This window comes from Gymnoscopelus braueri (assembly GCF_963280865.1).
Source record: "Gymnoscopelus braueri genome assembly, chromosome: 19".
NCBI classification, from domain to species: Eukaryota; Metazoa; Chordata; class Actinopteri; order Myctophiformes; family Myctophidae; genus Gymnoscopelus; species Gymnoscopelus braueri.
In genome coordinates this window covers 36257267-36281335 of record NC_137621.1, presented here as the reverse complement: position 1 = coordinate 36281335, position 24069 = coordinate 36257267, and the positions used below count along the sequence as shown (strand labels likewise).

Here is a 24069-nt window from a genome sequence, read left to right as displayed (position 1 = left end):
TGCGTAACACTTCTTATGATTAACACAAGATAGTATTTCCCCAGTGTTCTCTAGTGGGTTTTATTTTTTTGCTGCTACACGTGGGTGGGTTTCTTTATGTTTTTAAGCTGCCTTATGACAAAGGAGCCTCCTTTCAAGGATCAATACAATGCCTTATCCGATCTCAGTTCAGTAGCTGAGGAGACACACATACAGACCCTACTATCAGAAGAGAACTTCCATGTCAATTTATACAGTGAAAGGCAATTGAAATATTGCTTTTCATACAGTGAAAGGCAATTGAAATATTGCTTTTCATACAGTGAAAGGCAATTGAAATATTGCTTTTCACCTACTCAGAAACACGTGGATACACATGTGGCATAAAGTAGTATGCTGCTATTGATTGATTGATAGATTGATTGATGGATGTTTTTATTGACAAAAATACATGACTATATATTTGTACATATCTGTCAAAAGGTAATCTCTCAAGAACAGATTCAGAGCTGCACTACTGAATCTGTCGGGAGCCCCGTTCAGAACGTGTGAGCGTCGGCCTACAAGTGGGCGTGCCTTCAGATCAGGAAGCAGGCCGCGCTTTACCCAATCAAATGTAGTGGGCGGGATTTACATCTGTGCGTTCGCTTCCCACTGGAAACAAACCCAAACTCATTTAACAATAGCGTCCTCTGAGCCGACAAAATCACGGAAAGTTAGTAACATTTTAACTTTTAACTATCTTTCATCATAGAAACAAGTGGGCTTATAACCAAAACGATCCATGTTCTTTGGGAGAAATGGTGTTAGTGTTCCGTGGAGAAATATTGTTAGTGGGAATGAAAACATAGGCGCACCACTGGAAGTAGAGGGCTGAGGGCAGAGACCAAACGCTGGTTTCCAGACATCGTCGGTCTATTTAATCACTCCCCCCAGAGTCAAATGCAAAAGTGAAAAACGCTGGGGGCACTGTTTTTCCTTTTTATTTGACGATGGGTTCCCAGATTAGTCAAAAGGATAACACACAAACAAGCTTGAGAGCTTATTTCCATTGTGGTCCTTTGTGTGCATATGTGTGTAATCAATTATTCATACTTGTCAAAGTACTAGACAAGTAAACTAACAAAGAAAATAGCATTGAACAAGTGCCCCTGCCAATATTTCAAGAGCGCTCATATCTATAAAAGTTGTTATTCTGGCGAGAAATGTTAGTTTTTGGTTAACTTTGAGATAACTTTTAGTGTCACACTCTCTCTACATAGTTTGTCTAATGTAACTTCTTCCTTGGCTGTACCTTCAAACCACCACTCTGAACACAGGGGAATTCTTTAGTTTTGCATTAAACCCAAAGAGTATTGAGTATTGTTTTGCCAAGATGGAGAGACAACATATTATCTGATATTGTGGAGTTCTGCAGTTCTGTGAAGTAATTTTTCTACCTCTGATTTATCATGGTGAGAGAATAGGAGAGCTGAGTCATCAGCGAAAAAGAACAGGTTACAATCACAGGAGGACTTCATGTCTATTAACATACCGTAGTGTGAATAAAAGAGGACATAAAATGCTCCCCTGAGGGACCTCTCGTTAGTGGTTGAGGTGAGGTCATGGTACCATTCGCATCTACCAGTTGTTCTCTGCCCCCAGATAAGACCTTACCCACTGTAAAGACTGTTAAAACCAAAGGCCCTTAGTTTGCTCAAAAGGATATAATTATTTACAGTGTCAAATGCCTTTTGAAGATCCAACTTAACCATGCCACAATACTTCCACATATACAAGTTTCTGTAGAATGAGATTTGATCTTCAAATGCAAGCTCATCCTTCAACAATGATGCATTCTGTAGGGCAGGTTACACAAGTGTGCTATTCAGCACCATGGACAGCGCTCTACTCAGGAAGCAGCAAGGCAGCAAAGCAGAGATAAGGAAAGTGAAATGAACATTTACGCCTATAAATGTATTTTAAGTGAAATTTAATATCAACCAGTGAGCCTAGGTGTGGCAGCTGCCACCCCTTGCAATACACATTTGACGCCCCTGACTGTATCACACCAAATATGTATCTATAAACACTGCAGCTTTGAGGTAGCCTGGCATGGCCAGACTAATATCACAGCGTAGATATTAGTCTGGAATCTCTGTGTGGAACCTGCATTTCCGAGGGACGAATTAAAAAAATGCCTCTGGTGATAAACCCGCCCCATATTTGCATACTGGGCCCTGATTGGTCCCGCACAACTTCGGAGGGAGAGAACTGCAATCTCTATTGAGAGGGGCCAGACCTAATCTGCCTAGGGCATTTTTTTTTTTACAATGGCAGATTCGTCTGGAACCAGACTAGCTTTGAGGGCCCCTGTAACAAACAAAGTCCCCTCCACTTCAGGGTAATGTGACCTTTTCTTTACCGATATATCTAAGGGAAGAGACACTGATTCTGGCAAAAAGGGCGGGCCGGTGTGTTCCCTGATTACCTGTTTCACTCCTACCACCTGTGTAGGCCAGTGTCAGGCTAATATTAGACCCCGTCTTGTTTATACGGTATATACACCATATGGTTTCAACACCCCAAACTGTCCATCTAATACCATTTCTGGCATAATATGACCTTTATGATCACATGACATTACAATAACTTACCATTTAAACCCAAGATTGTATTGCATGACCTTTTCAAATAGGCTCATTAGTTCATAGAAGAATCCTTTCTGTATGGATAGGAAAAGAGAAGACAGAACCATATTTAGTTATCAAGGATCCTCTCTTTCTGCAACACCTTGTCACACAAGGTCACTGCTCAGTACTCGATACAAACAACACATCGCTTTTCCATTTGTTCCTGTTACCTATCATATCCTGTACTATCACATCCAAACACACGTCTCTGAATCAGGCGAGTATCGTCATTGGGGCCAACGAGGCCATGGCCCGGTCTATAAACCCAGCTTGTCCCTGTGTAGGGGCAAGATCCGCCAGGGGAAAAAAACAAAAAATCAACATTAGCAGCCCCTCACCCTATTCTGTTGTAGCCGACCACAGAAAGTCGCCTTTGTTTTCAAATGGGGCTCATTTGCATTCGGCCGAATTGTTAATGAGTGGCCATTAAAAAAACTGTTTAGCCGTCAAACCGTTTTCCTGCCAGGTATACAGTAAAGAGGGCCCCGAAATAGCTTCACATTTCATTATTGTTGTGAGTAGCAAAAAGGAAACCTCGGCCGTCCTTCTCTCCATTGCGCAGAGACGGCCACTTCAGAAATGGAATAGAAGAAGAACTGTCGTCCTGAAACACCCTCGCCCCAGGTCTAAACCGGCGGCCTCGGTCCGCGAAAAAAAATGGGGCAGTGTGTTTTGGGACGAGCGTTCCGTTTTCCACCCGGAATGGCTCTGTAATTCTCAATAGACTTATCAGCCGTTGTTGCACGAACCCCCCCCCCCCCCCCCCCAACGTTAGAATCCACCAAACGCCACTGCTCTGAATGCAGTGTACTCAGCAACTGCTACAAATCTCATACATGTGGAATGCATCGCAACCTGAACCCCCCTGTACTAGTATACCAGCAGGTGCAGCAGACTTCTGTATTCCATTACTATGATACCAAATACACAAAAAACAACAACTCATATTTAACCTTCAGACAGTGCCAAGGGTCACTGTATGAAAATAATTATACAGGGACTTTTGAGTAGTTATGCTTATATGCAGTACATACTGTATGCAGTATTATGTAACTACTAGTAGATACATTACATTTCTGTTTTGTATTTATATCAGAATCTTCACAGATACGCAAAGTATAGTGCACTACAAGCACTTCAAAGTCTATTGTGTGTGTACAGTGTGGGCATACTGTACAAACAGGGGCACTCAAGGTCTCTGGTTTTGTACTATATCATACTGTATCACATTCCACCACACAAACCCAAAGACTAATCAATAATCTATTTTATATTCTAAAACATTTCCAGACTATGAGAATGTTTGTAATCTAAGGCCTCAGAGCCCTTTATATACCATTTAGTCATTTAGCAGACGTTCTTACTGTATGACTTAATTCCGGGCATATTTGTACAGTACAGCAGACCAGCTCAGTGGCCTCGTGGTTAGATTGTCCTCCCAGAGACTGGGAGGTCAGTGGTTCAATCTCCTGCCGAGTCATACCAAAGACTATAAAAATGGTACCCAATGCCTCCCGCCATGTCAATCGGCATCAAAGGTTGGAATGGGGGTAAGTCCCTGCAACATGCTAATGTCATGTCCAGGGGGTGTACTTGCACATCAAGCTGCCTCACGCTACGGAAACAGGAGCGCCACATGGCTTGCTACTTACTTATATTTGTAGAGTGCATAGAAGCACATACCAAGAGGTAAACTAAGATTAGCCTTTTTTATGAATGCCTTTTTCTTTTTTCTTCATTTTTTTTTACTGCAATTAAAACTAAATGAATTTGCTGCAGTAAGTGGCACTGGAATGAATTGCCTCATATAAATACCGGTGCATGTTTTTCAAAATGTATTAACCATAATGCCTCATTCTATGCAATTACACAGACAAACACGCACACATCTAAGATCTTCGCACAGCATGCCCAAAGCTGTAAAAACCATTAGCTTGTTTCAAAACCATGTGCAGAGTATGCACACAGCAACAAATGTATTAAAGCTATCAGTGCCCCATAACATCATACAGACTGCCACATCTGCAGTGTTCACACAGCAGGATCAAACACAACATTGTCTTAATGCATGTGAAGCAACCACACACCAACTGATAGAAAAAAACGTCTGTTTTCCATTACCACATTCTGTATCAGCACACAGAGGACGGATATTTTATGAAGCATGACTCATCAAAAAGCAAACAATCTACAAGGTCTCTGGAGCCTATCATATGCTAATCACAGACCACACCACATACAGTACCATACCAACAGATACGCTCCGGTTTATATTATGATAATATAACGTTGCTGTCAGTGGAAACCTCATACTGTATGTTCAAAACTGTTACTTTTCAGGATTCAAATTCAAACGTTTTTCAAGAATAATGAAAATAACTCTACAAACTAACAACGCATTGCGATGAGACTCGTTATGAGCTTGTAGATCAGCTATTTTCGCTACGATTGCACAATACTGTCATAAACAGTATAAAATAGGGCATTCCTTTACGAAAAACATAAAAAGATGAAAGAGATAAAAAAGTACTGCCTGACAGCGACAATATGCAATACAGATCAGGACAGTCAATAAACGCAGCCAAAACAATAAAATTCAGCATAGAGTGCAGGATCAATAGCAAAACAGACTGGCTCAAAAAACATTGACAGCCTGATTTGCCTCTCATTTCTTAAACATTGTTTTAAAAGCATCTAATGAAACTGGTTTCAAGACTTAAATCCATTTGCAATGAGTTCCAAGCTGATGGAGCAGCATAAATAAAAGTTCCTTTATTACTCAATTTCTTACAGGCTTTGGGGACAGTTAGTAAGAGCAAGTCCTGGAAGCGTAAACAATAACTTGCACTTGTCAAATTGATATACTTGGATATGTAGGATGGAAGTAAACCAAGGATTGTCTTATAAACAAAGACGTACCAGTGGATACGTTTACAGGTGGACAAAGCAGGCCAACCAACCCACGCATACAGGGAACAATGCCTTATAATTTGTGATGAACCTTAATGCTCCATGACCGACATGAAGGCTTTGGAAGGATGCATGCATATGTGTATAATAATCACCAAAATCATGCACAGGCATAATGGTAGCAGCAACCAGTCTCTTTGCAGCCTCAAAAGAAAGATAATTTCTGTAATAAAAACCCAGCTTCAGTTTTTGTCCATGCTGAGATGAAATATACCCCCAATTACTTCAGCTGCCGCAAGTTACCCATCTATCAAAAAGTTATATTCTTTTGTTTCGTAGTTGAAAGGTGTGGGAGAATTTTGGTGCTTCTAGGGGTATTAAACATTTAAACACAGCTTGCATTTTAGCAACATGCCCACCAATTGCCGTTGGCGGCCAATGCAATTTGCTCCACTTAAATGTATTTGCACCGTTAAGGATTACAGGTTCAAAGCCCCTGCATCAATCTATATAAAGTTCAAGTTGTGGCTGGCAGTCACTGTCTGTCTGTGGGTCACACAGATATGCCCGGATGCATTAACCCTGGCAGCGACGGGCAGGCCCAATTATGGACAAATTCCCGACGTCAGTGTGTGCAAGATCCCTGAAAGAGGCCTGAAAATCTAGAGGTTCAGGGCCTTCACATATACAGTATTTATGTGGCCCTTCACATCTACAGTTCAGGCTGCTACGTGGCCTTCACACCTATGTTGCATCCTGCTATCTGCATCTTATCTTATGTTGTGTCTGACATCAGAGCATGTTGATCTGACATCACTTGCCTGGTCTTGCCTGTCTTGCTTATCTGGCCCTTAAAGCTTGCATTCTATCCAAAGTTTTATGTTGTGTCTGACATCAATCCGTTCATGTTGAATGGCTTCTGTTGTGTCTGACATCCATGCAGGTTGAAAATCTCCATATACTGTACGTGCATTTGACACGGTTTATGTTGTGTCTGACATCAATAGAAAATCAAAATTCCATAGATGTGCATTTGGTTTATGTTGTGTCCGAAATAACATTACTGTACATGCATGCATGTAATGTTACTCCACAATCAATAATAAATAAAATCAAAGGAAACATCTTCACTTTCACAGCCAGGATTCAAACCAGCAACCATCTGATGCCTCAATCTCACTACTATAGCCAACAGACTTCCTCCACCCTTACCACACTTTCATTTGTTCAGATGATACAGGCGATTAACCACAGTAGTGTATGTCATTAATCACAGTTGTCACATTGTAAACTGCCGTTATTACTCTTGTATCAGTTAATTACAGTTATCTCATCATTGTGCATGTTCCCCTGTGACGACATCACTGATCTGAGTTAAAGATACTGTACTAATATCCAGGTCATAGGGCCTCGGGTTGATCAATCACATCAGACTAAATAGCAAGAAATGAAGAAAAATCACAATAGAACACTTGCATGTATCAAATAACAAAATGTATAAGCCATAGACCTCAGCTAGATCTCTCAAAGCCACTGAAATCCTTCATACATGTAAGATGTAACATACATTAATTAATTAATTAATTAATTAATTAATTAATTAATTAATTAATTCATTCATTCATTCTCTACAACTGCCAGATCCTATACAGTATCCTTCATTGTGTACGCTGGAGAGGTACGCAGTAATATTATCATTGTTCATTTATCCATTTCTAACTCTGGTTAGTGTAAAGATTTAACAGGAGTTACGGTGCTAATTTAATTAGCACACAGGATTTTACAGTGTAGTGTCCATAACAGGACCAACACAGACAAAGAATCACTCACTCACAGTTTTAGACTCTTCAGTCCACCAAACGCAAAGAGAACATCCAAAACCCCATACAGGAAAGTGCTGGCGCTGGGGATTGAACCAGACACCTTCTTGCTGTGATGTGTGACGCAGCTCACAACCGAGCCACACGCTTTGTCATTAAGTGAAAGCCAAGGAAAAGACAAGAGTGGCAGCAGAGCCAAGTACGCTTCTTGCCAATGTCAGGAGATAATATTAAAACAACACTCACATCCGACCATCATCATGGCGACGGAGAAGATCTTCTCTCCGTCGGTGGTAGGCGCGATGTTGCCGAAGCCGATAGTGGTGAGACTGGTCATGGTGAAGTACAGAGAGGTGATGTAGAGAGAATCCTTCCCTGGCCCGCCTTCCCATTGGCCAGAACCGCTGGCATTGTACCGGTAGGGGGAGCCGATGCTGAGAGCTAATTGGTAAAGCCAGCTGTCCATCTTGATGGTGTTGGTGGCTCTGTCTATGACCTCGTAGTCGCCGATGCTGTACCTGTAGGGAGGACGTTTTGCTTGGATTCACAAAATACAACCACGTGAAAATTCTTTGGCCAGCTAAATAGATTTTTAATTCTAGATTAGGACAAAATAAGTGAAGCCCGTACCAGATGCAGGCAAGCCAGTGAGCCACCAGTCCAAACACACAGACCAGTAACACCAGTACTGCTGCTCCATACTCCAGGTAGTGGTCGAGTTTACGAGCCACTCTGCCCAGACGCAGCAAGCGGACCACTTTCAGAGAACTGAACAGACTGCTGATACCCTAGAGAGAGAGAGAGAGAGAGAGAGAGAGAGAGAGAGAGAGAGAGAGAGAGAGAGAGAGAGAGAGAGAGAGAGAGAGAGAGAGAGAGAGAGAGAGAGAGATTAGTCATTAGAGGAACTCAACAGAAAAACAGAGGAACTCAACAGAAAAACTGGGGGTTGGCACACTAACTGACAGCTCAGTTAAAAAAAAGTGTATAAATATCCCCAAAAAAAGTGTATAAATATCCCCCACTACACTGTCATCTGTCAGTGGGGTCAGTTGACCCTCAGGAAACTAACTTGACAAGGCTGACATGTTTAAATGTACAAAATAAACTATAATTGCAAACTTAAACATTATAAAAGGTGGAAATGTATATCTTATATCACAGGCTTTTAAGTTTTAAGTATTGAGCTAAATTGTGTATTAAATTATTAAGCCAACAGACATAATCAGCAAAACTGTTGGTTTGTAAAAGTCAATAGAAATGAACACAGCTGTACACTTTCATTTGTAACCTCAAACCTCTTTTTTCCGAATACAAGAACGCTCGGTACAACAACCTAGTCGGACCCGGTCAAATCCGGCAACCTCAGAACGGTTGGACCAAGTCAAATCCGGCGACCTCGGAACCGTCGGACCCACCAGGTATTTCTGGCCACCAGAACCTACTCCGCCACGTTTGACGTCTCGGGGGTACCGAGACTAGGGGGGGCGATGATTTATGATTCACGTAACTTGAATCGCTGAGTCGGCTGAAGCGGACTTTGCAACGTTTGGCATGGCGACTTGCTCACCTGAGTTCGCTCGGTGGTGCCTCTAGTGGCTAGTTGACTAGTAGTCGACTAGTTAGGCATCTGTTTTTGCCTAACTAGTTCCTAGCTTAATATTAGGGGCTGTAGTCTGTTCTCACCAAGCGGGCTGAGTGTGCCGCCTCGCTGGTACCGACTGCTCTCACCAAGCGGGCCGCTTGGTACAAGCGGCCCGAAAAAAGGGGTCTGACTAGGTTGTTGTACCGAGCGTTCCAGTTACGCGTTTTCCTCCTTCCCATATACCATTCTTGTTTTACCCTCGCTCTCGTTCTCCCCCCCGCTGGTTCTTTGACTCACCCAATCTCTCACACCCCCCACACCCCATCCTATTTCTCTGCCTCCCAGCAGTAACCTGCTGTGTATCACTTGGTTAGCCGTTTCCTCCCACAGTTTTGGCTCATTCTTCGCTATGGGAAAATCCTCCATAAAATGAAAATGATCTTATTTACATTCATAGTGATATTAGAGTTTATGAGAAAACACAGTGAAGAAATTACAGTATCTGCATTGCAAAGGCATATTGACTTATTATTAAAATGTATGCAAGCTAATAAATATCTGAATGCATGGGAGTCAGCAATGTCTGGTACATCAGCCTAATAGATCCTATTGATGTGTGTGTTGTCTTGCGTTGTCTGCTTGTTCTCGTTGGTGTTGGAGGCAGAGCTGTGTGTGTGTGTGTGTGTGTGTGTGTGTATGAGGAGTGAAGTGGGCGTCCTCTTCAAGTTGGTCGCGACAACCTCACTTTTTTTAGACCCATAGTTTGAGAACCGCTGCACTAGAGGTTGCTGAAGCGTCTCAACTATGCACACCTCTACGGCAGCCTAGTTTAATATTGTTTTAAATGCCTTTCTGAGAGAGGCTGCAAAGAGAGGTGGTGACATACACAACAGGTCTTGAGCCAGCCAACTAAACTTGTTTTCTGAGTTCTGAGCTGTGTGACTGTCACATGCATCTCTAATAATATTCTCTCACATCGAGTACTGTTTCACAAATTGGTCTTGCGCAAGTGTGATGACACTCAAGCCCCTAGAACAGCTATATAAGAGAGCCATAAAGGTATTTGACCTGATACCATCACTGCAGCATCCAAAAAAAAAGTATAGCTCTTTAAACAGGCATGTGCCGTGTATAAAACTTTGGTATTAGAGTGGGAGTGTTGGGAACAGATGAGTCCCTTTGACAGTTGACATGCACATGCTTGGGCACTCACACGTGGTTATGACAATATGCACACTTACACACCAAATAATACATATAAATACACATGTGCACATGTATACATGCACAGCACATGTCCACAAGCACTTACAACACAAGCTTATCCATGCACACACTTTCAAAATATACACACTCAATATACAGTACACACTGGTATCCAAACACACATGTGCGCACGCAAGCAAGCACGCATGCATGCATGCATGCACTCACACACACACACACACACACACACACACGCTCAGCTGTCTTTTCTCCTCTTCCTCTCTGATGTAACTGACACATGCCCTCCAAATGGAGCCTCAGTCTTTTGTTTCTATGTTGTGGTGTCACTTTCCACAAACAGAGGACAAACTCACCAAGGCAACTGGCTGACAGCAAAAGCCCAAAACAAACAAGGAGAATTATTATTAATAAAAAACTGCAGTTGAGTGAGAAAGCCCGGGGAGAGGGGGTTGGGGTGTATGCTCTACTATTGTATCTATCTATATATATTATCCTGACGAACGCTGGAGGAGTGGAGTTTTGTATAGGTGTGGACAGGAACAGGGTGGCGTGTACTAACACAGCCTAAATGTTTGCCAGCGTTGGTGTCAGTTAAAGTCAGCTCCCCTTGGCGGTGAAGTGGTGTTGGATAAAAGCAGATGAAAGCCACCAGGGTTATCTAACACCGTTCAGAGGGAAGTTATGTAAAACAAGATGGGTCGCAGCATGTTGAAAACATCATATTGATGACGTAGGTCTAAGTATGGATATGAGATCTGACAAGATGTGAAAATTATTCACACACAACAGAAACATTCACAATGTGAAAGATATTCGGGGATTTAATTCTTCCTCGGCCTATACTGGCAGCATGCACAAGAAATATGTCGCTGATCGAACGAGTGGTTTGCGAGACTAGCCGCGGAGTCAGACACACACAGACAAACGCTCTTCTAGACAGCTCGCCATGCAATAAAAATGAAAAGAAAGAGATCAGATGGTTGGACTTGGACTAGACTGTAACCCTGCTGTGCTGTCACCCTCGATCCACATTGAGACTGAAATCTATATTCACTCTTTCTGTAAACTGCTGTATACTCTACCTCTCCATGGCAAAGAGACAGACAGACAGACAGACAGACAGACAGACAGGCAGGCAGGCAGGCAGGCAGGCAGGCAGGCAGGCAGGCAGGCAGACAGACAGACAGACACACTATGTCAAAACCAGCATCATTCATAAGCGTAGCCTTCTCTTGGTCCTTGTAACAGCCTCATGCTCTCTCATAAATTACTTCAGCAACAGAGATGAAGACAATTCACGGAGGCTGTAATAATAAATAAAAACACTGGGAAGAGTGGGGAACACAGGGGTTTGCTGAGGCTGCTGGGATGGTGGAGTAAGAAACACAGAGCCAACACAGCAAATCCTGAGTAACACTAAAAATGACCTGTAAGGCTTTCCTTAACACTTCTGAGTGTGTGTAAGTGCGCTTGTGCGTGTGCGCGTATGAGTGTTTTTCAAAATGCCATATTCTGAAAGTAAATATTGGTTGGTTGTTGTTGGTTTATAATGCATTGAATGGGTTAGGGCCAAAATAAATCTTGTGCTGCATCATGAACAATCCAGACCTAACAGGTCAGCTTTCTGAACCCAGGGTCAGAACTAAACGTGGAGAGGCAGCATTCAGTTTTTATGCACCACATTATCAGGAACAAACTCCCAGAAAGCTGCAGGTCTGCTACAACAGTTTGCAGCTGCGTTTTATTGATGTTTTTGATCCAATTCTTCTGCACTGCAGCTTCATTCTCTTTTTTGTCTTTTTTACTTTTCAAATGTCTTTTTATAACGTGATTCTTTTTCTTTGTTTGTCTCAATGTCTTTGCGTAAATCCCTTTGAATTGCCTTGTTGTTACTGTCACATCACAAGTTTACGGGAGAAAAAGAGTGGGTGAAATTATTCTTTGTACAACATTTTGCAGTTATAAAATATAGTCATAGGAATAATGAACAAAACAAAGGATAAACGTGATGTGAGATGTAATTTAGCAGCAGGCTCTGCTTGTTCAACAGCCAACTTTCTCCCACTCCAGTTGCTGCTGATAGAAAGTTATCCCTTTTTGGTTTGTTACCTCAATGCCCAGGTGTCCCTAATTAGTCAGCTACCTATGGCAGAGCTTAAAAGGACCTGTAGAGTGGCAGGAGGTGGACCCCCCATCCCTGTCCCCGCTCCACCTCAATGGTGACAGCTGCTGTACAGGGTTTATTTTTTATAGCTTCTTCATACAGTACTTTCTCTTCACCCGGTTCCCCTTTGGAGAAGGAAGTGCACTCACTCACTCACTCAAGCTCAGGTAGGGACATTTCTCTCTCTCGTGCTGAGTACCAGCCTCCCCTGCTCCCCACTGCTCTGTCCATCGCTATAGACAAATCCACAGACGCGCTGCCTGTAGGCAGCCATGGCTGCGGTGTCAACGCTCCTACACCGCGACCAGGGGCGGACTTACCATTGGGCTAGGGTGGGCTGCAGCCCACGGGCCTCCAACTGGGGGGGCCTCCGATTTTTTTGGTAAAAAATAAAATAAAAGAAATATTATTGTTATTATGCCAAAAACCAAAAACTGGAAAAAAAACGAACCCAATCCGCCCAGAACCGTGAAAAAAACGAACCCAATCCGCCCAGAACCACAAAAAAAATTCGCGCGCGCGCAAAGGGGGCAAGTATGCACGCGCGCTGCGCACGCGTGCATGCGTGCCAGGGGGGCCTCGAAAATTACTCTAGCCCACGGGCCTCAACTCCTATAAATCCGGCCCTGACCGCGACACCGCAGCAATGGCCACCTACAGGCAGCTACAGGCAGCGCGTCTGTGAATTCGTCTATAGGTTTCCTCTGCTTTTTCACTCTTTTTTTCATCCTCTCTCTGGACTTCTGTCCTCAGTCCAAGTCTCCAAACCACCTTCCTTCCAAGACCCAAACATAATTTTTGAAGTGCACTATATACAGCCAAAATATGAATACGATATGATTATTGATCGGTGTCATGCAGCTCTAGTTGTCACTGACTCTAGTGTACTGTAAAATCCTCAGTGTTAATTTGTCCATTTGTAACTCTTGAGTGTACACATGGACCCATAAGGTAGCATCAGGTCTGTGGTCCAGCCTCTTCAGCCTCTGTCCTTCTGACTGTAAACCTTACCTCTGATAAGGCCTTACTAACATTGTAGTCCTAACATTGTAGTGTAGTTTTTATTTGTTGACGAAATTGTCAATATATTTAGTCATAATTTTGGTCAGCACAGCTTAGTTTTTATTTAGTTTTCGTCAGTGAAAAAAGGTAGTCGAGGAACATTTTTTGACTACGAAATTAACACTGCTCTCTGTCTGTGTCTCTCTCTTGCTCTCTCTCTCTCTCTCTCATATCCCAAGCTTCAAAGCAGTTGTCCTGTGGGACCCAGGGAGCTCAGGGCTCATATGTAAATGTCAGTATAGTCTCTACCCACAGTGATGGCAGATGAAAAGAGCATGAGTCAAGAGCGCGCAACACGTGGAACCACCTCCACCCCCCCCCCCCCCCACACAAAAAAAAACACAGCATATTAGCACCTGTTTAACAAAACCTTGCCTCAGGAAAGTAACACATGCTGAGGGTTGTAATCTTCCGTGAAACATGAGGAAGAGAGGAAGCGTAGTGCATGGAACGATTCCTCCAGCACTGAAATGAGGCCACGAAAAGTCAATAAGCTGAATGTTTCAATGTGTGAAGTATGCCTTGAGACCACAGACAGCAGTTCAGTCACACGATACACCAAAACAAAAACAATCTAATCATGCAGATCTTGGGATCCACATGGGAACGGCATGGCTCCGATGTGGATCTTGGACTTAATATGGTCAGCCAGCATGTGATGTCAGTCATCTATGACATGACATCAATGGTCTATGACATACAGTATATGACGTCAGAGCCCAAAATACTTCCATTATAAAGTTCAAAATGTATGAAACATGTGAGGTACTTCTGTGGCACCTAAAAACAATTGCTGTAAAACATGCAGAAGACATGTGGGGGAAATGTGTTCAGTGTCCAAAAATAAGAACTAAGAGCCGTCATCTGCCTTTTCTTCTTTCATCCCTTCATCGGACCACCACTTCCTTTCCTACTTCAACATCCCTCCATCTCTCCATCACATTCAGTACGCGGTCTGAGTGAAACAGACTACAACAGACTGTTGTAGTCTGATGTACTCATATCCATCTGTTAGTCTCCATCCCTCCATCTGTTGTTTTCCAGCAGTAAGGAAACCTGTGATGAGTCCAACAGCAGCCTAACTTACCTCTCAACCCCCCTATCCCTCTGCTGCTCCCTCTCTCTCCATACTGTACGTCAATCCACATCTCTCCATCCCTCATTCAGTCTCTCTGCTCCTCTGTCTCTCCATATGTCAATCCCCACTGTCTCTCTCTCTTTATCCCTCTCTATCCATTCAATCTCACTCTGTTCCTCCTCTCTCTCTCATATTCAGCAGCTGTTTTTCTCTCTGCCTATATCTCCTCGACTCTCACTCCCAACACACACAAAGCAACGCATTCTCACTCCCAAGACGGCAAGCAGTGGTGGAAGAAGTACTCCGATATTTTACTTAAGTAAAAGTAGCAATACCACACTATAAAAAATACTCTGTTACAAGTAAAAGGCCTGTGTTCAAAATGTGCCATGTATTGCCATCAAAATATACTTAAAGTACCAAAAGTAAAAGTACTGGAATGTTTGAAAATAGCAGATCTACAAGCTCCCCCTTTTACGTCTTGGGTTTGAGAACAGCATTTAACGTAAAACGTTTGGTCACATTTGTGCCAAGAAGCCACTATAGGCCGTTTTGGGAGTGAGTGTGTAGCACACACACACACACACACACACACACACACACACACACACACACACACACACACACACACACACACACACACACACACACACACACACACACACACACACACACACACACACACACACACACACACACACACACACACACACACACACACAATGAGACATTTAAACAGTTAAGTGTGTACACGAAGGGAAAGAAAAATCATTATCCGTTTTATGGCTAATTTACCCCAAATTAAAATAACTCATAAATAATTAAAATATAACTGTAACTGGACTCTGTGTTACACGCTCATTCTGTTTTTCAAAGTGACCGTCATCAGTTCTCAGACTGGATCGACTTCAATGTTTTCTTCCACTGTGTAGTGCCAACATGCACCAGCTGAACCAGCCTAATTAGTCTAGAGCTGCAATATTAACGTTAACTTTATCCGGTTGCATTTAGCCAATTCATCAAATAACAATGTTGCTGGCCACCATGAAATCAGATTAACATTTAAACAAGCAGCACACTAAAGGGAAAATAAGGCTTTGTAAATTCTATATAATAAACCCAAGGTAAGAAGTGTTACTGAGAACAGTACTTTATTTTTCCTGGCTTGGATGTTCAAAAACCTGATTATCCTAGGGAAGTAGCTATTTAGCAATCTACTGCCAGCGGCTTTTACTATGAAGTTACTTGCCACCTGGTGGCAGTGGTTGGGGTCGTTAGGATCTTTGATAAACCTGCAAGCTTTACAGACACGTCATCCATAGTATTATGTCCTGAAAGGAGGCAAGCTCACATCCACTGAAGCCCTTAGCTATTTGCATGACCCTCTGCATTGCTTTTCGGTTGAAGTCAGTACAGTCCCCAGTCAGGATGATCTTAGTGGTGTTCTTAGTGATGATCTTAGTGGTGCCTCTGTAGAAGGCCCGTAATCTTGGGCATCATGCCAAACTTCTTCAGAAATGCCTTGAGATAAAATAGGCATTTCTGTGCCTTCAGCAGCACCACATGGCCGGTACGTCCCAGTTGAGTTTCTCAGTGATGTGAATGACAAAGAATTTGAAGTCGCTGACCCTGTCCACTGTGGCGCTTCCTGTAGTCCACCATCAGCTCTTTGGTCTTGTCGACATTGAGAGTGAGGTTGTTCTCCTTGCACCACCAATGTGTCAGGTCTCATCACTGTTAACACATTTGGTGCCAGAGGTTTTTTAAAACGGGGTACATCTAGTGCTGGCATTCTTATTAGGGCGGTAGAAGCCATGACGAGGACGCGGATGTAAACAAAAGCTCCGTGCACGATGGTGGAGGGTCCCGACTATCGCCTGGAACAATAATATTTCTAACGCGATCCGCCATTGCAGAGTGATCGCCCATCGATAACGGCTTGTTTCCACCACGTTAAAAAAGATATGGAGATATGAAGCTTTTTCTCAAGGAGTTATAATAATGGGAGCGGACGGGAGGTAGGTTTTTTGGCACGGATCCAGATCCGTCCGCTCCTTTTTTCAAGCTCCGTGAATCATTCCAAACTTGCGTTAAAGAGCGCCCCATGTGGGGGAAAAAAATGTAAAATGAAAAAATCTCCTCACAGAGATTCCCGGTTATGGCACTCAACGAGTGTATTTGGCACTCAATGTGTTAACGATAAGGCCTTTCACAGTATGATATACAGTTGCTGTATCTAACACACGTGATGTACACTGTACTGTTAATTTGTATAAATGTGACATCACACCGTTTCTTGCTTTTAACCGCTAGCACAGCCCAATTCCCAAAAGCCCATCCCTAACATCCCTAACACTTACACTGTGTGTGTCTCTCTCTCTCTCTCTCTCTCTCTCTCTCGTCAGGTTTAGTTTGTGTGTGTGCTGTTGTTGTGGTAAAGGTCAGGGTGGATTAGGCCATGCTGAGTTTAGCCTGGAGCCATGGAGCTGTGTGCTCTCAGTGCCATCCCCCGAGGGCCCTTCAGCCCCAGCAGGGGGCCTCCTGGCTGCCTCATGGGGGGCTTCTCTCCTCCCTGCCCCCATGCCTCCTGGGCGATGCTGCTGCATGGTTCCTCAGGTCCTTCCTTCCTCTCCATGTATGCCTCCTGACTCCTAGGGTCCACTCCTCTCCCATCCTCACCCCTATACTCTTACTTATTTTCCATTTTCTCTCTATGCTACTCCTCTTACTCCCTATATCATCTCCTGTCCTCGCTCTCTTCACCTCCTCAGGGAACCTCACACAGCCTTCATACTCCTAGTGTCATCCCCTGACTCGTGACACACACACACACACACACACACACACACACACACACACACACACACACACACACACACCCCCCCCCCCCCCCCCCAGGGAGCATCGGTACAAACCTGGCTGTGAAAATGTTACATCATGTTGTTGTTTTTACTCTCCACACTGACACTCTGTTACTGTTATCTCTGCGTGTGTGTGACTGTGTGCTCCTGCCTGCCTCTCGGTGTACGTGTGTGTGCACATGTGTATACAGCATGTTATGTCAGTGTGTTGTGTGTGTGTTGGTACTGTGTCTTTATGTGTGTGTGTGTGTGTGTGTGTGTGTGTGTGTGTGTGTGTGTGTGTGTGTGTGTGTGTGTGTGTGTGTGTGTGCATATCACATGTGTATATCACAGACGACACGTGGCATTACACATTTTTAAAACACACCGCCCAGGCTTGGCATATCTGCTTTTTCCAGTTGAGACAGTAGCACGACAGTTTAAGCCTGGGCTATACTATAGTTGCACGCGGGTGTTGCGCACCGAAGATAGCAGATCCACAAGCTCACAATGGGTCGCAGCGCAACACATTGCGAGCTTGTGGATCAGCTATTTGTGGCGCACCAAAAACAGCAAATCAAGTATTCAAGTATAGATAAAGTGTTAGGTATAACACAGGCTTTAGCATGACAACAGACGCGCAATAACCAACCTGTTACTATTTCTTAACTGCACCTCACTTCACTCAAACAGAGTCATCCATCTATCCACTTAAGAGGGGAAAAAAACACCCCAGCAACAAACACAACGTCAATTTAGCAGAGAGAGAGTGGGGGGGGGGGCTCTCTCTAGAGGGAGTGAAAGAGCCATTCAGTAAATTTGCGCGCCATTGATTTCCACTCAACCCGTCTACCCTGCTCAATGCCGCAACAGAGTGGCTGGAACGCTGACAGACTCACCGCAGCCCAACAGGATGTTAGATAATCCATCAGTTACCTGCTGGGAGAGGGCAGCCACCTGAGCTAACACACAGCGCCAGTCCTACCAAACCCATTCAGTCTGATGGACCTCATATTTACCTGACTGCAGGAGAGAGCAGACTTCTTAAATGGAGATATGACACACACACACACACACACACACACACACACGCCGCACACACGCACAGCTAATGAGAGAGACAGACATAACACATCTGTAGGAGAGGATGTATGTTTACGTTGATAAACAGTAAATATGTATACATAAACATACAAATACACACACACACGTGAACGCGCACCGTTAATGAGAGAGACAGACAATACTCCTTGGGAGAGGATGTATGTTGATGTTTATAAACAGTAGATATATATGCATAAACACACAAACACACACACGTGTACCCCTTCACAGAAAACGATCATATTGACTCACCCATAATGCATACAGTCGCACACACACGCGCACACACGCACACGCGCGCACGCACGCACGCACCTCCATGCACGCATGCATGCACACACACACGCAACAATAGCAATACATCATAGAGAGATGAACGGCAGACACTCTCTGTGTTCAGTACAGTCTATTGATTAGCCGCATCTTTCAGCTTGAAGTCTAATTAATTATATACGCAATCAGGTGGAAAATAGCCTCCAATGAGCTATAAAGCTGTATTGATGAAACTCCTCTATATGTCAGTGATAGGTGTAAACGACCATGAAAGATTTAGAAATAGACCAATTCAACAAGTTAGCAGTATAATTCCCCAAAGGAAAAAGTCATTCTGCTAAGATTCCTCTAAACTAATTAAGCGCCTAGAAGTTGCTTCTTTTGGAAAAATTTCCCAGGTGCATGGTAAAAGCCCTGCAGAAGAAAAAAAATATGTAATTTTCTTTCATCATGATGCTGGAAATTGTTGTGGGGTCAAGCTAATTGGGACAAAAGATGTTGAACTGCGCAGATGCATTGACAATATTATTACCGGCCCCAGTTCTGCCAAAATGGTTGTTGCCTAGTCCTCTAGTGTGATATCGACAGCTGCTAAATTATATTCTCTAGCGCTCATTAGAGCACTAACAGATTTTTGTAACCAATACTGACTCAAAATGCATCACAACACTATCTCCACCAAAAGGTCACGTTCCATATATCGTCATGTCCAGAATGCCACTCTGTGTCCACATAATTACCCAAGACACTATCCAATTGTCATTATTTTGCAGCCCTACATCAAAAGCCACTTCTACCACTCCCAACCTAAACCCATCAAGCCCTTTTCAACCAAATCAAACCACCTCTTATCAGTCAACTCAGTGTATACTCTGCTCAGCCGAACAACAGCAAACTACCAGGACGCACTGCTGTTTCAAGGAGGAGAAAACAATCTCACGCTGTGCATTTCCTTGCCTAATGAATAATAAATCTACAGGCAAACAGACTTCATTAGATATGTTCTACTGATCAATTCGTATAGCTGTGTGTGTGTGTGTGTGTGTGTGTGTGTGTGTGTGTGTGTGTGTGTGTGTGTGTGTGTGTGTGTGTGTGTGTGTGTGTGTGTGTGTATTGGAAGTGTTAATGGAGGATGGATTGAGGGACACTATAATGTAGAAGTAGTAAATATAAATATGAATGCCAAATTACGCAGTATGGTTCAATAATGTATTGATTCTACAACCAAAACATTGAGGTATAAAGTTGTGAAATCCCCCAAAGGCATCTAGCCACACCTCCACCCCACCTGAACCCTCTCCTCAATCCTCTCCCAAGATTTAGAAATAAAAAAAATCATATGGATACGTCAGTCTATGGCGTATTTATGTATGACACCAAATTTGGGAAAGGTTTCAGTCCAATCTGACACCCTTTCATCTACCCTTTGAATTATAAAATAAATATTAAAAAAGTACAATATGTGACAATTAGTGGAGCTAATTCTTTAGCCTACTTACTGCCAGCATTTGGCACTGATCAATCCAGTGGTTTGTGAGATTAGCTTGCACGCACACGCACGCACACGCGCACACACGCACACGCACACGCACACACACACGACTTTGATTTGGCAACGACCCCTCACCTCATCCACGTTCTCAAACGCGTTGATGATGTCGTACGGCAGACAGGACAGCAGGTCGATCACAAACCACGTCTTCAGGTAGTTCATGCGGATCAGCTTGGGGTCGGAGATCACCTCCCCGCCGGGTCCCACGAAGGTGGTGTGGAAGTTGAGGACGATGTCCACCAAGAAGATGACGTCCACCACGCTGTCCAGCACGAGCCACACAATGTTGTTCTGCTTGGTCTTGAAGGACACGTTGTAAGGGACCATGATGGCCGTGTAGAAGGTGAGGACGAGGATGACCCAGTCCCAGGTGGTCTTGAAGGTGCAGTAGTGGAGGATGATGTGTGGGGGGGTCTTGGGCGCCTCCTGCTTGTACTGTGGCAAGATGTCCGAGTTGAGCTGCAGCACCTAGTGATGTGGGAGGAACAGGAACAGAGAGGGACAAATGATACGTTTTATACATGGTGGTGATCATCTGCTATTGGTCTCAAGGGCTGAGTTCGATCGATCAATACCTCAATAGATCTAGTATATAAGAGACATGAGAAAGTGAACCAATCAAATACAGCCAATAATGAAAGTGAGAGAGGAAAACTTAGTATGTCTAAGTTTTTTTATAATCCTCTCCACAGCTGAACGTGATGAGAGGAGTGAAGTAGAAGAGGGAGAGAGAGAGAGAGAGAGAGGTTTTGGATGCATATGCTCTCTATTTTCACCTGACTTTCTCTGCTGCTTTGCAAAGCAAGCTGTGACAAACCTCCTTATTACAAACTGTGAATACATTTAGTCTTTTACCCAAAGAGAGAGAGACAGGGAGAGTAAGCCAGAGGAAACAATTTAAAGGCAGAATGGAAGACGTGGGAGTGCGATAGAGGGAGAAGAAAAGGAGAAAGAGAGTACATTAAATGAGAAAGGAAAGTGATAAGGGGAATTTTTTTGGGTGCTGCTTATAATCCTTCCAGCGATACCCCCTGTTGTGTCCCGTCTCTACACAAAACACATTGTTCAAAATACCTGAGTGTTTTTGAACTACAGTACTACAATGGCTGCTACAACTACTACTACTACTACGACAACTGTATAGCACTAGTCACTAGTGCTATAGTAGAAGTACCAGTGACTATAGTGCAGAACTTAGTAAGAAAATTACAGACTGCACAGGATTGTTATCGCCTATTTGTATTACTACTTAGTACCTTACCTATCATATTTTATTCTTATTTTATTGTTATACACTTGAAGTACAATATTTCCACTGCCTATAATACTGCTAATAACTGTATTGTATATGTATATGTACAATAAACAATGTTGAACCTAATACCATTACCAGGGTTGGATTATCCCTAGTAGGGATCGGGCGAGTGCCCTGGGGCGTACAATAATCATTTGGTGCCCCCTCATTGGCTGCAATGAGGGAGCATCAGTTGGCCCATGTCTATCTATGCTGTCATATGCGTGATGAGGCTAGTCTGTACTTTTAACTATGAGTTCATGTAAATCTATGGTGTTCATAGCCATAGTAAGTTTTACTTTATGTGTAAAGTGGGAGGAGGGAGGCACCTGAAGTGTGGTCCCCCTAGGGCAGTGTTTATCAACCCTGGCAAACGTCCCAATTTTGGGCCGGGGCTACTGCTGAGGTGTGCCGCGCCGTTTGAAGAAGGTTTGAAAAAACACTATATAATAATAATAATAATCAGGCATAGAAACACCCCCGAGGTGAAAAGGGTGACAACATGCTGTTTTTTTTCGGGTCAGGTGTCACACTATTGCCCTATTTGGATTCAAAACGGCTAGTGGAAGCTGAAAAGCTACAAGTTTGCATGTCTGAATAATGCAAAAACAGAAATATTTGTTTGCATTTGCTTTTTTTCTCCCCCAAATATTTTCATAATAAAAAAGTGCGTATCGAAATCGTATCAAAGTTGTGTGCCCAATATCGTATCGTATCGTTTCATGAAATGAAAAAACACCCCTAGTGTGTGTGTATATATATATATATATATATATATAATTATATATATATATATATATATATAACGTATATCTAGGTGTGCCCTGGGATCTTTTGGCTATGCCAGGTGTGCCTTGGCACAAAAAAGGTTGATAAACAATGCCCTAGGGCACCACACTGTGTTAATCCAAGCCTGACCATTACAATTATTACTACAACATTAGTACTACTGCTACTACAGTTATTATTACAGCCACTACTACAGGTGGGCCTTGACATTGTGACTAGCCCTTAGGTGTGCCTTGGTCTCAAAACGTTTGATAACTAACTACTGCATTACTTATCCAATAATATTACTGTGAAATTAGCCATTCTGCATAATGAGTACTTTTATGTTTGTTACTGTAAGTATATTCTGATGCAAAAACTTTTACTTTTACAAACGTAATTGAATGCAGGACTTTTACAGTATTTTTACATCATGGTATTGCTACTGCAGGAGGAAGTGGCTAATGTTGCTCAGGAGAGGAAGGTCTGGAGCTCTCTGCTGGAACTGTTGCCCCCACGACCCGACTCCGGATAAGCGGTTGAAGATGGATGGATGGATGGATGGTATTGCTACTAAAAATATGAGTACCGGTACTTCTTTCACCACTGGTAGTATTACTACTACTAGTTCTACTGCTACTAATGTAAATCTTCTGTTATTACTGCTACAACAATGACTACTCTCCCAGCATTGTAAGCCGGCGCCGGCAGGCTGCATGAAGACTAATCGGCGCCCTCGTCACAACCTGCCAGTCAAAAGAAGTCTGGTCAATAGCTGCAGGAAGGCTGTTCCAAACCCCCAATTAAGGAGTCCAGGGGCACTGTGGGGAAAGACTCTGGCACACCACAGAGTCCTCAGCGGCGGAGACGCCAGCTGTCTCTCTGAGGCCAGCGAGCAGATGGATCTCCTGGCTGATCTACTGAGCACCACGCTTTCACCCAAAAAAAAAGGCTCCATACGCAACCGGAAAGAAGAAAGTTGGCCCTTATGAGAACGTTTAATATGAAACCTGGAGTCTGTCTTTCAACCTTCCTCCATAACACCCTCCTCCTCTCTCAAGTTCTCTCTCTCTCTCTCACTCAAAGCGACACTAAGGCTTAAAAGATACACTTCATCCTTATGGTCATGAATAAAATAGCTGGTTTGAGGTCAGCAGACACAAAATAAACACCAAAATGTATTTCACCCGAACCCAGACTTGAGAGCACCTGGAGCACCCTGACCCTCTCTCTCAGTCTCATAGGAAATATTAAATGCAGCCAGCCACTGCCCACTGCTGCTACTGTACCAGAGCACACTGTTCCCTGTGTGTGTGTGTGTGTGTGTGTGTGTGTGTGTGTGTGTGTGTGTGTGTGTGTGTGTGTGTGTGTGTGTGTGTGTGTGTGTGTGTGTGTGTGTGTGTGTGTCTTCCTCCATAACACCCTCCTCCTCTCTCAAGTTCTCTCTCTCTCTCTCTCACTCAAAGCGACACTAAGGCTTAAAAGATACACTTCATCCTTATGGTCATGAATAAAACAGCTGGTTTGAGGTCAGCAGACACAAAATAAACACCAAAATGTATTTCACCCGAACCCAGACTTGAGAGCACCTGGAGCACCCTGACCCTCTCTCTCAGTCTCATAGGAAATATTAAATGCAGCCAGCCACTGCCCACTGCTGCTACTGTACCAGAGCACACTGTTCCGTGTGTGTGTGTGTGTGTGTGTGTGTGTGTGTGTGTGTGTGTGTGTGTGTGTGTGTGTG

General features: G+C 43.5%; 1 protein-coding gene across 1 annotated transcript in view; it reads right to left on the bottom strand.

The window, feature by feature from the left end:
- kcnh5b (potassium voltage-gated channel, subfamily H (eag-related), member 5b) overlaps positions 1 to 24069 on the bottom strand; it is a gene marked incomplete at both ends in the record, with an annotated part of 154500 nt that overhangs the window by 106514 nt on the left and 23917 nt on the right. Inside the window, 3 exons of the mRNA XM_080414800.1 lie at positions 7628 to 7899; positions 8012 to 8169; positions 20339 to 20731. Coding sequence (XP_080270926.1) covers positions 7628 to 7899; positions 8012 to 8169; positions 20339 to 20731 — 823 coding nt within the window. The remainder of the gene's footprint in view (positions 1 to 7627; positions 7900 to 8011; positions 8170 to 20338; positions 20732 to 24069) is intronic.